At 41.4% G+C, this 16,839-nt stretch overlaps 1 protein-coding gene across 6 annotated transcripts in view; it reads left to right on the plus strand.

Annotated features, from left to right (window-relative positions):
* Positions 1–16,839, plus strand: part of LOC105918954 (unconventional myosin-XVIIIa) — a 188,869-nt gene that overhangs the window by 61,691 nt on the left and 110,339 nt on the right. For 5 of the 6 annotated variants that reach the window (XM_036133281.1, XM_036133278.1, XM_036133279.1 and 2 more), the window contains 6 exons: positions 8,165–8,307; positions 8,407–8,507; positions 14,096–14,159; positions 14,276–14,420; positions 14,995–15,006; positions 16,009–16,173. In XM_036133281.1, the coding sequence (XP_035989174.1) occupies positions 8,165–8,307; positions 8,407–8,507; positions 14,096–14,159; positions 14,276–14,420; positions 14,995–15,006; positions 16,009–16,173 (630 nt within the window). The remainder of the gene's footprint in view (positions 1–8,164; positions 8,308–8,406; positions 8,508–14,095; positions 14,160–14,275; positions 14,421–14,994; positions 15,007–16,008; positions 16,174–16,839) is intronic. The other variant, XM_036133280.1, reaches the window with a different exon arrangement.

The following is a 16,839-nucleotide window of genomic DNA, read 5'->3' on the forward strand; positions in this document are numbered from 1 at the left end:
TTCTCCATATGCCTTCAATAAAGATGTCTAATTCCACTCATGGGAAATGTGCACTCGTGGGAATGTACCGAGGTACAGTCCTGATTTAAAATCAGATTTAAAACTGATATTATTTCCAGCTAGAAAAACAATACTGATTTCTGCAAGGCAACAGTGCTAACTAGGGCTGGGTATTGTATATTTTTTTAGTAGAATTTTTAAATGTTACAAAACACCAACACAGTAGCGCAGACAAAACAAGGGACAAAAAAAAAAGAAAAGAAAAAAGGGCAGCAGACAAATATCAAGTACAGTCATCGAGTCAAACCTTGAAGCAGGCAAGAGCCCAGCACAGGCCTGATGTACTTCAAGTAAGGGTCCCAGGTTGAATAGAAAGTGTCCATGGAAGTGACAAGCAAACATGTAATGTATTCACTGGGAATACACTCCTGTATCACATTGTGCCATGATTACTTAGAGGGGACAGAGTCTGATCCAAAAAAGCAAAATGTTCTTATGCAAAGGTTAACAAGTTATAAAGTCGCTTATGGTTGGGCTTGATCTGAGGATCTGGGAGGCCCAGGAGGAGATATTTTGGATTGAGCTGTATGGTAGTATTGAAAATATAATATAAATCTTTGACCACACTGGACCAATAGTTCTATATCTTTGTGAATGAGCACATACAATGGAAGTAATCACCAATTTCAGTTTAACATTTTCAACAAAGTGGGGATAGCTTTGAAAATCTTACTTTTAAGGGCAGGTGTTATGTGAGTCCGCTGTATATACCTAAACTGAACTCATTTTGTTCTGCTACTGTAATGATTTCAGCTGGTGAACCCGATATTCAGCCGGACACAGAGATACATTATAAAGGTTTCTTGTGAAGATGAGTAGTGATGTACGAGGCAGACAAACAGAATCAGACTTAGCAGATGAATCTTGGCTGAAGTAGCAGACAGGCAGGGAAAAGCAGGAGATCAGAGCAGGCGGTGTAGACCAGAGAACCACCAGAACGGGCAGAGCAAATGGCAGGGACTCAGAAAAACCGGCAGAACTGCAGCACGCAGACACAGGCAATTCAGCTTAGCTGAAGAGTCTCGCAGGCTGAGCACACAGAATCTGGTAGAGCAGGGTACGTCGCACATGAGAAGCAAAGTGAGATGACGTTCTGGTGGGGATGAGTTGGCTGAGGCGGGTATATGTGAGTTGGTGAACAGGTGACAAGAGTAGAATGTAATTACTGGCAGCAGGTGGAGTTGATGTGGGCTAATTGAGCTCTGCAACCACAAAAGCAGAAGGAACATTGGAGAGTAATCCTTTATAAAATACACTGATGGATTTCATACCACTATGAGAACACAAGGCATTCTCTACAGTGGACAGGACATTAGTAGTTACTGTAATATCATCAGAAATTAAATGCCTAATTTGCAGGAATTTAAATAAAAATCTACCCTCTCCAAACCAAACTGCTGCCACACCTGCTGGAGAGATAAAGCGGCATCTAGTGGCTCGCTTTTATTGACAGTAGACTGACAGGAAAGGGGCGAGACATGCGGTAAAGGACCGCAGGTTGAATTTGAACCCGGGTCATCCGCTTCGAGGACTAAAGGCCTCCAAACATGGGTTGTGCTACCCGCTACGCCACGAGCACGCCAAAATCTGGATATTTTTTTTAGAATAGGAGTAAGAGGAGAGGTGCAATCAGAGCATCCCTCCACTTTGCGAACCATCCCCCAGGCCTTTACTGTTTTTAAGGAAATGGGGTAAGAGCAGAGTTCATGAACTGAACTATTCAGAAAGAGCAGGTTCCAGAGAGGGCAACTAGACTGAGAAGATTTAATATAAAGCCATACCGAAGAAGGATCCAGTTTAAACCAGTGGAATAATATTTTCAGGTGCATTGCTAACTGGTAAAACCTTATATTAGGGAAATCAAGACCCCCATCTGAACCAGGTTGTTGTAGTTTAGACATTTTCAGTCTAGGTTTTCTTCTGTTCCAGATAAAAGGACTGAGTTATTCTTCAAGCACTTTAATAACCTTATTTGTCAGCAAGAGCAGTATCATCCGCATAGAGTAGAGCAGCCTAGGTAAAACACACATTTTAATAAGGGCGACCGTACCAAGCCATGACAGGGCCAAAGTAGCCCAGCACTCCAGATCTACTTTTATGGCATTCATAAGAGAGGGATAATTAACCTCATACATCAAATCATATGATGGAGTTATGAATATACCAAAATAAACAAAACCAGAGAGAGACCAGCGAAAAGGAAACGGCACTGGCAGTTCAAGGATTGAAACCACAGATCCAAGAGACATAGCCTCAGATTTAAGTACATTTATTTTCTAACCAGAGAAATTACTAAACAAGGAAATAGCATGTATTATACTTGGGCTACAAGTTTGACAAGAAGACAAGAAAATCAATACATTGTCTGCATAGAGCAAAATTTTGTGCTCTCTCCCGTTCACCAAAATGCCCGATATATTTAAGTTCTCTCTAATTGCTTGAGCTACTGGCTCGATGACGAGATCAAAGCAGAGGGCTAAGCGTGTATCCCTGTCGATTCCCACGGTAAAGGGGAAACAGCCACAGGTAATAACTAAAGCAGTTGGGACATTATCCATCCATCCATCCATCCATCCATTTTCCGTCACGCTTGTCCCTCATGGGGTCGCGAGGGGTGCTGGTGCCTATCTCCAGCATTCAATGGGCGAGAGGCGGGGTACACCCTGGACAGGTCGCCAGTCTGTTGCAAAGTTGGGGCATTATAAAATATCTTAATCCGTTTAATAAAACGGATCTCCCAGGCCAAATCTTTCCTTGACAAAAAATAAATGTGACCATTCCACATGGTCAAATGCTTTTTCATAGTCAAGTGAGATCACTAAGGCTTGGTCGTTGTGGCCATTAAGCAAATGAATAATATCAACCAACCTTCTCATGTTATCACAAGAGTGACGCACCTTCACAAAACCCGTCTGATCTTCACCAATAGTTTTAGGAAGTATTTTTTCTAACCGTGTGGCCAAAATTTTATAAAGAAATTTTTAATCTGAGTTGAGCAAAGCAATTGGTCTATATGATGCACAGTTTTGAGGATCCTTCCCTTTCTTGAGTATGAGGGAAATGTTAGCTTCTATTAAAGGGGGGGGGGGGGGGGGGGTGCCCGCTACAAATGAGTGGTCTAACATGGCTATCATAGGATCTAATCGGATATTTTCAAACTCCTCGTAAAATTCACATCCATACCCGTCTGGCCTTGGCGCCTTCCCTGAGGGCATAGATTTTATTACCGTGAAAGCCTCCTCTCTGGCGATGGGGACATGTAGCAGGTGTCTTTGAGCATCGGAGATCTGGGGAATTGTCAAATCTGAGAAAAAGGAATGCTTAAGATCAAAAGCCTTGTCAGGCTGCTCAGACTTATACAGATTGGGGTAAAACACTGCAAGTTCTGAATTAATAGACTTCGTGTCCAGATACCTAGAGCCACTGGCGCCTACCACTGAGACAATGGTCTGAGAGTCTCACCTCTTTTTAACCAGATTCCAGGTTTATCACCGGATTCATACACTTTTTGCTTGGCAAATTTAAGAGAATGTTCTGCTTCATTGATAAACAGATTATTCAAGGCTGCCCGGGTTTCGGAAAGGTCCTTAAGCACATCAGGGTTTGGAGCGGACCGGTGTTTTCTCTCCATGTCAGCTAGGTTACTTTGAAAGAACCTAATGTGTTCTGTCCTTTTTCGATTCCTAGATGCCATGAAAGAGATAATCAGGCCCCTACAATAGGCTTGCAGGTCTCCCAGAGAACAGAAGGATCCATCAAGGACACAGAATTAATTGAAAGAAAAAAATCCTCAGTTCAGAAGCCAAATAAAAACTGAACCTATTATCCCTTAAAAGAGAAGCGTATAGTCTCCAAAATTTGGACAGTGACCTATTTTCTGAGAGAGTATAAACCATATAAACTGGAGCGTGATCAGATAGAACAATGCTACCAATGACGCAACATGAGACATATTGGAAGAGGGAACAAAAAAATAAGTCTGGAATAACTTCTGTGGGGATAGGAGAAAAAAAACTCACCAACTAAATCTGTTGGATGCAAGACTCTCCATAGGTAACCTAGGTCCTGAGATATGGAGGAAAGCATCTTGGCCTGTTTGGATGGTGAGCTGTCTGGTACAGGATGTTTATCAAATGGGGCAAAGTGTACAATTCAGTTTGCCAGCAATAAATAAATTAAGGATAAAAAACACAATGTCAGAAACAAAATCAAAACAAAAAAACATTAAAAAAATGCAGAGGCTGGGACAGGGAAATTGATATTTAAAGAGAGTAGGCAATCTTAAATAGATGAGCTTTCAGTTGTGATTTGAAATGGAGAAGTGAGTCCATGTTTCTAAGTAGGGGTGATAGAGAATTCCAGAGGCGGGGGGCAGAGTGGCTGAATGCTCTGCTCCCCATGGTAGTGAGACGGGCGGAAGGGACAGACAGGTGTAAAGCAGATGAGGATCTAAGAGCACGGGAGGGGGTGGAAACATGCAGGAGGCCTGACAGATATGGGGGGGCAAGGTGGTGAAGGGCCTTGAATGTCATCATGGGAATTTTGTATTGACTGCGGAACTGCACGGGGAGCCAGTGGAGCTGTCGGAGGACCGGAGTGATGTGGTGGATAGAGGGAGTTCTTGTTATGATGCGAACAGCTGAGTTCTGGACCAGTTGTAGTTTATGGAGTGATTTCTGAGGAAGGCCAAAGAGGAGAGAGTTGCAGTAATCTAGTCGGGAAGTGACAATGCTGTGGACAAGTATGGCAGCAGTGTGTGGGTTAAGGGAGGGACGGAGGCGGTTGATGTTTCTTAAGTGGAAGTAAGCAGAACGGGTAATGTTATTGATATGGTATTGAAAAGATAGGGTGCTATCGAGGATGAGACCCAGACTCTTAACCTGAGGCGAGGGGGAGATGCAGGAACTATCAATAATAAGTGGGAAACTGTCGGTTTTGGAAAGAGTTAATTTAGTGCCAATGAGGAGAACCTCAGTTTTACTACTGTTTAATTGAAGGAAGTTGTTGGTGAACCAGGCTTTTATTTCACAGATGCAATCTGTGAGGGAGGTGGGAGGAAGAGAGGACGATGGTTGCGTGGTGAGGTAGAGCTGGGTGTCATCGGCATAGCAATGGAACTGGATGTTAAATTTGCAGAAGATATTGCCAAGGGAAAGAAGATAGATGATGAAGAGGAGGGGCCCCAGGACAGAGCCCTGGGGCACACCTGAGGTGACTGGGGAGGGGGTGGATTTGAGGGTCTTCAGTTGAATGAACTGAGTGCGGCCAGAGAAGTAGTAAATAAACCAGTACAATGGAGTGTTAGTGATGCCAATGGATGAAAGCCTACTGAGGAGGGTGGTGCAACAGATGGTGTCAAAGGCTACACTCAGGACGAGGAGGATGAGGATGGTGAGTAGTCCAGAATCAGATGCCATGAGGAGGTCATTCGTGATTTTGATGAGTGCTGTTTCAGTGCTATGGAGTGGCTGGAAACCAGACTGAAATTCTTCATACAGGCTGTTGGCAGATAGGTGAGAATGGAGCTGGGAGGCAACTGTTTTTTCAAGAATTTTGGAAATGAAGGGTAAATTGGAGATAGGACGGAGGTTGTTGAAGTTGATGGGGTCGGCACCAGGTTTTTTTTACAATCGGGGTGATCGCAGAAGTTTTGATAGGTGTAGGGACAGTTCCAGTGGTGAGGGAGGTGCGGATGATAGCGGAAATGAGGGGAACCAGAGGCAGGTTTAGACAAGTTATGTTGGGTCCAATTGACAGGTGGATGGTTTGGATTTCCGGATGAGCTCTGTGATTTCCGAGACAGTGGGAAGATGGAAGGAAGAGAATGAGTGTGTAGGTGGGGGGAGATCTGCTGAGGTGCTGAGATGAGCCGTTGATCCAAGGTTCTGGTGAATGTTCTTGATTTTTCCTGTGAAGTATGATGTGATGTCATTGCAGAAGGAGGTTGTGTAAAGGTGCGGGGGGAAAGAGTCCTGGGGTTTAATAGTATTGTTGAGTATAGAGAAAAGTGACTTAGAACTATGTTGATTGACAATGATTAAGCTGGAGTAGTACTGTGATTTAGTGCTGGCAATGGAGTCCTTATAGTGAATGATGTGATTATTGTACATTTCTTTGTGTATAGTGAGACCAGTTTTTCTAAAAAGTCTTTCAAGTTGCCGTCCTTTGGCTTTCATGCGTCGGAGATTGGGGGTGAACCAGGGGGCGGAGACGGAGAAAGAAACAAATCTGTTTTTTAGTTGAGCAAGTGAGTTAAGAATATTATGGAGACCAGTGTTGTAGTGAAAGACCATGTCATCAGGGGTTAGCAGATTATTAATGTCAAGGAGGCAGGAAGAGTGGATACTTGAAATAACGGTGGAGGGATCAATGTTCTTTATGTTCCGGAAAGATATGAAGCGGGATGTTTTAGAGATAGAGAGAGTAAGATTCACTGCAAATGAGAGGAGAAAATGGTCACTTATATGGAGTTCATCAGCTGTTATGTTGAGAGGGATGACGCCAGAGCAGCAGATTAAATCCAGAATATGTCCTTTGGAGTGTGTGGGAGTAGTGGTGTATTGCAGACATCCAAAACTCTCTAGGGAGGAAGTAAAGGCTTTGGGGAGAGGCAAATTGGTATTGTCCATGTGGATATTGAAATCACCCAGCGGAATTAAGTTTGGTGAGAGAGAGGATAGGTGGGTGAGAAAATCAGCAAACTCAGTTAAAAAGGCACTATTCGGTTTTGGGTGGCCGTAGACGGCAGCAATGATGGTTGGAGTTGGACCAGATAGCTTGCAGACAGTGGATTCAAACGTGCTTGAGACTGGCACAGATACCGGTGAGACTTTCCACTTCTTGCGATGAATTATCGCGAGACCTCCTCCGCGACCGGAACCACAGGGTTGAGAGATGTAAACAAACCCACTAGGAGTGGAATCGTTGAGCTGAGAGTAGTCTTGGGGCTGGTGCCAGGTCTCAGTTAAACAGAGAAAGTTTAGTTTACGGTCAGTGATGAGGTCCTGAATGAGATGTCCCTTGCTTGTCAGTGAGCGGATGTTAAGCAGAGCAAAGTTGAGTGCGATGTTGTCGCAGGTGTTATCGCAGGTGTTGTAAAAGGAAAGCTGGGACCTGTTGAAACAGCCTAATGTGCCCGTTATCTCTTGGTATTCGAAGAATCTGAGATAGCCATGACTCAAAAAACTTAACAGGCCGGCTGGTCTCCCCGTCCTCAGCCAAACCAAGAAGACGAATATTCAACCGTCTGCTATAATTTTCAGGCATGTCCGCCTTTTCAGACAGAACACCAACCTGCCTCTCCAGCTGTTCGATTCTGCTCTTGTGCGCTGTAAGAGAGTTTTCTGAGGCTAATATCCTAGCGTCTGCCTCATCTAACCGTGCGCCAGCGGGTTCGATATCTTCACCATGCTAACGCACAGTATCCGCAAGTGGGCTTATCTTATCATCGATTACCTTAGTAATATTAGCTGTCATAACGGCCAAAGCCTAGGTCATAGCAGGATCGAGGTTTCCAAGAGCGTCAAAGCGAGGCAGCTGGTCGCCATCCTTTTTGTCTTTAGTCTTCTGAGTTTTGCCCATGTTGTTGAAAGAGCGTGGCCAAAACGTTTCCAGGGACATAGCCCATCATGTCCACAGAGCGCAGTTCAATGGATTGTCAGGATATTTAGAAAAATAAGACCAAGTGGCACGGAGCCTTCACTGACTAGCTGTGTTCACTACGCCGCCATCATGTGACCCCTCCAGGGCTGGGTATTTTTTAGTACAAGTCGATTTGATTTCAATTCTTAGGGTCACTATTCCATTCAATATTGATTTATTTTGTGAAAAGTTAAGATGTCAGTGTTATTCTTTGTCCATCCAATGGCTGAAGGTAGTTCCTGATTTAACATAAGCTGTGTGTGAAAGTAACTCCAGAAAGCCTCTCAAAAGGATGCTTTAACATTTAAAAATCATTCTTTAGGTTAGGATTATCAGCAGGTTGACAAAGTGTTTATCTTTTTAGAGCAGATCTCAAGTTTCTGTGGAAATTATTGCCGAGGTTAACAGTACTAAAACAGAAATAGGGATGGTAATTGATCGTTTCCATCTCCTCTTGAAACAGCTGAGAAGTGGCAGGCAGTCTACACAATCCTAGAGGCTTTTGGCAACTGCTTTACAACTATGAACACGAATGCCAGCCGCTTCTCTCATGTTGTGTCCCTGGACTTTGATCAGGCTGGGCAGGTGGCTTCTGCCTCCATTCAGGTAACAATGCTGTCAGATTTCAGCTTTTTTATGTCCACCAATTACAATATTTGCTTCAAATACAGCAGTGTACTACTTTGGTTGTCTCTTGTTGTTTAGACAATGCTGCTGGAGAAACTGAGGGTGAGCAGAAGACCTGAAGCAGAGTCCACCTTCAATGTGTTTTACTACCTGATGGCTGGAGCTGACAGCGTTCTGAGGTGATGATGCTGACAACGATAAGGCTGTTGTTTTATCAGTTTTTAATATTGGCCTTTTCCACTTCCCAGAAACCCTATTTACATCATTTGTGGTTAGAATTTTGGAAGTTGAGTGTCATAATTTTTTTAATGTGCCATGCTGAGGCCTGTAGATGTATAAGCAATGCATGGGACACACCAGACTCTAGTTAGGAACATGTTTACCCCAACCTCCCTGGAAACCCCAGACCGCTCCCATATATTTGGAGCTGAGCATCATGGAAAAAGCAGTCCTACTAATACACCTCTACCTTTTAGCTCAAGTCATACTTTCTTCAAACAAACGGTTTGTACATTTCATTAACTTCTTTTGTCTCCAAAACATCTTTGTTCTCAAAAAAATAAATCCTCCCTAAGGTGCATTCACATCGAATGTAAATGTGGCAGGCAGAGCAACAGATTTACATGATGTCCCTATGCACAGGTGCAACACAGCAGCGACGTCACACAAAGCAACGCTAAGCGAGGCCACAGAGACAATTCTAGCAATGCAAAATGCACAATTTTCGCAATTAAAACAAAGCCATAGTGACACAATACCTGCAATGGATGCGAAGCGATAGTTGTTGGATTTCAAAGGACTCAACCAATTATTACTACTGAGACAAACTTGGAGAAAAGTGAGTGAGGAGTCTGTAGTGGCAGTTAAGTGAAAGCGTCACTAGATAATGCCATTGTGCTGCTGTATTTCTGGCTTGTCTTCCACTGAGCAATTGCTGTCCCCGCCATGCGAACGGCCGGCGATAATGTCAAGCAATTGCTGTCAATAAACTTGCCTTTCCTTCTGCTAAGAACATATTGAACAATTAGTTCTCTGAAGTTTGATGGGGCTTGATTATTTGAGGGCCTTTATATGTGAGTGGGAGAAATTTAAATCCTATTCTGGATTTATCTGGGGACCAATGAAGAAAAGCCTCAATAGGAGAAATATGATCTCAATTTTTCATTTTCATCAGACCTCTTACAGCAGCTGGTTGGATCGGCTTTTACCTATATTTTGTGGATTTTCTGGTAGTAAACACATAAAATAATCCAATCTGGAGTAACATTCTTGGACTAATTTGTCAACGTCAGTGCTGGAGAGTATTTTTCTACTTTTGGCAATATTCAGAAGTAAAACTAAAGGAGTTCTAGAAACCTGTTTAAAACGGGATTTAAATTACATGTCCTGGTCAAAAATAACACCAAGGGTTTTACTTTATTACCAGAGGTCAATTTAATGACGTCCATATTAAGTAACTAGGTTGTTTCCTTTTCAAAGACTCAAACATGGCATCTTCTGTCTTGTCTGAGTTTAACGCTGAAATTTTAAGGTCGTCCAGCTGAATTCTTACAGTATTTGTGCATTCACAAACATGAATCTATGTTGTCCCCCCATCTGAATTGCTTGAGCTCAAATCAATAACTTTTGGGCCAATCACATTGCAATATTATGGTTTAAGGCGGGACCATAACACTGCAATGCAGGAAGATGCACATGCAGCTGCTGCTATCACACCTGTTTTCACATCTGTTTTGTCAGAATCCACAATTTTTTCTGTGAAAGAAGGAAAGCAAAAAGTGCCTTGACCATCTTAATTTGTGGGTTCTCATGGTGCCTGCTGCTTACATTTTCATTCGATGCCATGATTGGCTAAAACCAACCTTTGCAGGGCGTGCACTACATGTTGCTTCGCCCAATCAACTCAAAGGTTCTGCTGAATGTCTCTCCTTTCGAACGGATTACATGGGACCAGTCCTAGATTGATAATGTGCAGAATGTAGAGTGCTACACATTATCAATCTGGCTTGCCAGGTTAGGTTTTGATGTCATCAAGACATGCCTGTAGTTTACCTAACTGATTGAAATAATCAGGATTTATGCTTAAATATAGCAAAATATTATTAGCACAACAGTGGGAATTTATCCCATTGTGTCCGGTATTTTTAGCAATTGAAAGCAAATGTATTGCACTGACCAGCACATCAACTCAGAACCTTAAAGGGCGCCAATAGTCCTTTTCTTAGCATCTAATGAGACTAATGTTTCAGTCAGAAGAGATGGCAGTCCTTTTACAGACAATGTAGCTTACTGTGCAGCAGTGTTGTAGTACTCGAGTCCGAGACTTGAACTCGAGTCCGAGTCATTAGCTAAATTTAGAGACTTGTGACTTGACTTGGACTTGAGCACTGATGACTCGAACTTGGACTCGGACTTGGACTCGGACTCCTACATTCAGAAAAGAAAAGACTTGACTTTTTTTTTTTATATCATTAGGCTATAATTTTAATATGTCATTAGAATATTATTTGGTGTATGATTTTAATATCTGAATGGCGTACCGTGCACGTGACGTCACCAACCCCGCCGGCCGGCCGGCACCGCAGCGGTGGCCAATAGGCCGGCCAATAGGCTGATCGACGCCGCTTGCGGCTTTAACATCCTTCATATGCGGCCTATCAGCGTACCTCGAGTCGCTGTTGCACGTTCCATAACAACAATGTTTAAAAACCATGGTTAGGAGACGTCTTAGACTTGGAAAAAGCAGTCGTTTTACCGAGTAAAACCAAGGGTAACTACAGCGAAAGAGTGGAGGAAAACGCATATTTGCCCTACCTGTACGTGATATGACGTCACGTTCTAAAAATAGCTTGCTCGCGGAACGCCATTATTAGTGCAATGGAATGTTACTGCTTCATGTTATACATCACAAGTCACGGCATGTTCCTACAACGAACTTGGATCAATAGTGACTCGACTCGGACTTGACTCCGATGAGTAGTGGACTTGACTTTTTTTAGTGACTTGGACTTGACTCGGACTTGAACACTGGAGACTCGAACTTGGACTCTGACTCGAGGCATAGTGACTTGACTACAACACTGCTGTGCAGTAGCACTGAGTGCATCACACGGATGCTCTGTCGTTTGATGCACTCATGCACACAGCAAAATACATTTCAATAAATTTAGATCTTCAAGTTACAGAACTATGCAATTGGCATTGGTTGTCCAACAGACATTCCCTGAGAAACTGAAGTGTGCAAGTAGACATTAGAATGTGATAGAATGTGCTGTACAGCTACCATACCACACTGTCACGCTGAAACATAGGATGCTTTCATTCATTGTAGCTCTATAAAAGTTTAGGAGCAGCCGACTATCCATTTCAGTTTTCTGAGAAATAAGAGCCGTTGTTAGGCCTTCTATACGATGTCAGAGGTGATGTGAATTCCCAGCAACTTTATGCTCTTTGCACTCTCCACTACCTCCTCATGTATGCAGAGAGGAGTGTGCACAGTCTTACTGAACCTCCTGTAGTCCATTATGACCTCCTTGGTCTTGCTGGTTTTCACGATGAAGCATCACTGTGTCAGATTGTTGACCTCCTCTCTGTAGTGGGTCTCATCTATGTTGGATATGAGACCCACCACAGAGGTGTCGTCTGCAAACTTCACAACCATGTTTGTGGGGTGAACAGCAGATCAGTTGTGTGTGAAGAGGGTGAAAAGGGCAGGGCTGAGGTCCCAAACAACAAATTTCAAGGGGGCCCTCAGACCAGGTTTCATCACACAAATCAAATCCAACACTGGTAAAAATGCAAAATGTAAACTTTTAAGTTTATTTATTACAAAGTGTACATGATAATAAAAAAAATCTGTCATTTAATACCATAAAATCATTACACCAAATACAACAACAAACAAATACTAGTACTACATATAGTAATTTCATTGCACTAGCAAACATTTTTGCACATTAAGTCAATAATTTAGCATTTTAGCCTTACTGTTTGAATACAACTTTTATTTGTGTAAAAAAAATAGGAAGCGATTGTTTTAGCCTGTTTTTACATACAGCAAGCTTGCTAAGCAAACAAGTTTAGCCTTTACAGCTGGGTACATGGCACAGGCCCGTCAAGTTAAAACTGCATGAAAATCCATTTCTCTTAGATAAATAGGCCACAATAAGCTATTACACTCACCACTGTCTTGTTTTTATTTGTCTTCTTCCTCCCTTTTTTCTCGTTTCTTTTTTTTTTTGCTTCCAGAGGGATAACTTCTTTTCATTTTCACACAAGTTGATGCTGCTGTGCTACCTGTGCTTGTGCAGCAAACAAGCCTTTGCAAGTAGAGTACTAACTTACTTGGCATCCAGATAAAACTGCATGTTGAGACATCAGATAAGTCTGAGAACTGTTATTGATACAACTGATACAAAAATTGAAAGTAAGGGCCTTGTGGACAATGGAAAAAAACAGACAGAAGTAGTTGTAGTGCTTTGTAATTTGCATGAGGAAAACCAATAGGTTAGATATTTAAAAGAATTGCAGCTATTAGTTTTCCTTTAATAGAAGCCCAAAGGTTAGTGATCATTTGTGGGCTGGGATCTAAATACCGTCACCCAGCCGGCCTGACCTCTCGGCTGTGTGTGCTCTGCTGAAGGGCCACTACCAGAAACTACTGTTGGTGGCTCCCCCGTGGCTTAGGGGCCTATCTGCTCATTTTTCAACACCATGGACCCATGCCTCTAGTTCCCACACCCTTTCTTCCAAAGCAACAGAAATACCACATTTAGTGCTCATATCACAGTCACTAAAAGTGGCAAGTGAGTAGCTGGAAATCTGAAACACAGAGCAAGACAGGGGAGACAGGAAAGGGAAACCGGGTAGCCATAATAGTTCAGAAGCTAGTGCTAACATCATCACCCTAATCTGTGATTACATCACTGTGCAATCTTTAACAGAATTTTCACATTAGATTTAAATTATATGATAATTTTACAGCTCTTTCACCGCATCAGGTAATCTGTTTTAGTGATTTGTTGCTTTTACAGAAATGTACTGTACAGTGAACTGGTTTGGGACAATCTTGAATGCCAAACATTATAAAAAATTTAATAGTGCTCAATGTGCGAGTATGGACAGGCCATTCAAACTTTATAAACCAGAAATACATGTGAAAACTACCTAAAATTCTCAAAGACCCCCGGCTGTCATGGAAGTGGTAACATTTGCTCATGATCAAATAATAAAGTGCATTTGATCAGCAGCCACTTGCTTTAGTATTTTACACCAAAGCAAATTGTTTTTACATGTAAAATACTACTTGGTAATAAAGCTCATTCTGATTTTCCTTCTGTTACTTTGTTAAATCATGTAAAAGCAGCAAGAGTGGACTTTTAATACAGTCATGATCCATTTATTTTTCTTATGACTGTGTGTAAGTATGTATACATTATGACCGTGAAATGTTTTTTAATGAAGATTTAGACCACAAAGCTTTACAACTACCTATCTGTTGTCCTTTTTACAACTGCTTGTGTCATTCTAGGAGTTTTATTAGGAGTAAAAACAATGACTGGATGGATTGTTCTAATGCTATAACAAATGATCTGCATTGTAGTACTGTTGTAGTACATTGGCTTTCACTCTTTGTTTTGCTTTAGTTATTTATTTTCGACATTTCTGGCAGGTCAAGTGCTTTACCTAATGATTTTTATGTTTTTCCACAAGTGAACAATTTCAGTGACTGAAAGAAGCTTACTCTGTGCCTTCTCATCTCTTTTAGAACTGAGTTGCACCTTAACCAGCTAAAGGAAAGCAGTGCTTTTGGGATTCACCCACACTCCAAGGTAATAAGCTGTTTGCTTTCCGGGGTCCTTTTCTTTTTCATTGATAGATGAAATGGTTAGGCCACCAGCAGCCCTCCATCACAGATGTGGGAATTTTGGTCTAATGTGGTTTTCAGACCGAAGAAAAGCAGCGGGCTATACAACAGTTCACCAAGCTGCAGGCTGCAATGAAGGTCCTGGGGATCTCTGTAGAAGAACAGAAGGCTCTCTGGCTTATTCTTGGGGCCATTTATCACTTAGGGGCTGCTGGAGCCACTAAAGGTAGGATCTCTCACTTATCCATCTGTAAATACACCACATCTTCATTTCTTATTATGTTTGTTCCTTGTTACACAAAAGGGCACACTATACTCATCAAAATTGTCTGTTTAACTTAAAAAAAAACAGCTAAGATTTATTTTGGTGAATTTGTAATGTTGCCTCAGGGGTACTGTTTAAGGTTCTGTAAGGAAATACTAAAACAAACAAAAACACAAAACAATCAAAAGTGACAGTATTATGTCTTGTGTCTGCGTGTTATGTGTGATCTATGTGCATTCTGAGCTGGTGTCTCACCAATATTTCATTATGGGAACACATGATTTTTAATTCTTGATCTTAGTTGTTGCATTTAAGGTCACATAATGTGTCCTTCACTGTCTCTTGTTCTGAAACAGTAGAACATGGTTCAAACGCCTCAGACAAATCAGCTAATGTGTCTTAATGGCTTTCCTGGGTTTTTCATGGCTGCTGGTTGTTTCTGTGTGTCTCAGATGAAAAATTGCATCCATAAACTGTATTGTCTAACCCGCTCTCTTTACTTGCATGTTTGCATGCTGCATCCTATCAAACGCAGACGAAGATGAAGGTAATGGAATTAATCTTTTCCTCTTAGAACCTGATTTTAGACCCTGTTAGTTTGTTTTTCTGCCCTGATGCCCTCGTAATTTCTTCCAGGCCTTAATTTGTTAGTATCTTTCTTTTTATTTGCTTCTTTCTCCATCTTCATGTCAAGCTATTGCAACGTTTTAGACCATGACTCGTGTTTCTAGATCTACATAGAGCTGTTCACTGACAGTCAGCGTGTAGTCCTTTAAAAGTAAAACTGCAACAGGAAAAGCCAACCCTAATTGTCTGAACTAAATTATAGTCATGTGCACTACCATTCTGCCTAATATTTGAATGTTAAAAGTTCAGTGTTTATCCGTAATTTAGTCTCTGCATGTTCTACATCCTCTAGATCTGAACAAGATCCTGTTCTTTGGTTGACAGCTGATTTGGTCTTTGTCTATTACTTACTCTGCAACCCATCTGTATGCTGCCATCTACTGGCCATGCTAAGTAAACAGGAGCAAACAGGAGGTCTAGAAGATTTTACTTTGGCTCAACATTATTCTTTTTAATGTTATTAACATTATATATATATATATATATATATATATATATATATATATATATATATATATATATATATATATATATATATATGTGTATATATATAGTATATATATATATATATATATATATATATATATATATATATATATATATATATATATATATATATATATATTTATTTTTTTTTTTTTTCCTGTGTCCTGTCTACCAATGTGGCAATAAAAATTGATGTCTTAATGCCAAATGGAGCTTGACAGATTTTACTTTCACAAGTGGAGCGATCAGCTTTGGCCGTAGTGCTCCGCTTGATTTATGCATGTAAATAGCTTTATTGTGATTCCTGCAGGGAGAATTTCAAATTATACGGACACTACAATTCTTAACATTATCATTGCTATGACATGTTACGTTCATTAGCTTTTTGCCTTTTCTTGTTGTTCTTCAGGTTTTGAATATACTCTTCTTTTTCAAGCAGGACGCAGGCAGTTTGCCCACCACGAATGGGCCCAGAAGGCAGCCTACCTGTTGGGCTGCACCCTGGATGAACTGTCTTCCCTGATTTTCAAGAATCAGACCAGGGGAATGCAGCCTTTGTTCAGAGGAGGAACGGATGATGCTAGTCAAGGTGATGGCATAGGTAAAAACCTACTGTAAAGACTGGAGTTGTCTTTGATGCTGACCTTTTGCCGTATAGGTGTATAAAAAGGTGTCCTGAAATGGTTTACAGGGTTGTTTTTTTCTGCTAATGTTTGAAACACCCTGCTCAGGTTATATATGGAGAGCAGCTTCTCTGAGACTCCTTATAAAGATCATAGTAAGCAATCAGTCCAAGAGTTTACCTTTGAGCTATTGATGGAACAGTGTTAACTGACTAAACCAGTTCAACTTTGTTTGTTTTTTTTTCTCTTGTTTTAGGCTGATGATTGAAAGGCATTATCTTACTAATACATGTAAACTGGGCATGCTCCGATTGCACAGGGGTAGTGAGCACAACCCATATACGGAGGCCTTCAGTCCTCGATGTGGCTGACCTGAGGTCCTTTGCCACATGTCTTCCCCCCTCTCTCTAACCACCTTTCCTGTCAGCCTACTGTATGAAAAACGAGCCACTATTGCCACAAAAAACCCTGAAGAAGAGTAAAAAAAAAACTAATACATGTAAATGAAAGATGCAGTGTTTTCATTGCGGGGGAATTGATAGATATTGAGCTTGACTGATGACGATGCGCTACTAGGGATCCAAGTTATTGATTAATGAGTTAATCTAAGGTTGATTGATCGTATCGACTGACTGTTATTTAAT

This window comes from Fundulus heteroclitus, unplaced genomic scaffold (genome assembly GCF_011125445.2).
Source record: "Fundulus heteroclitus isolate FHET01 unplaced genomic scaffold, MU-UCD_Fhet_4.1 scaffold_60, whole genome shotgun sequence".
Lineage (NCBI taxonomy): Eukaryota > Metazoa > Chordata > Actinopteri > Cyprinodontiformes > Fundulidae > Fundulus > Fundulus heteroclitus.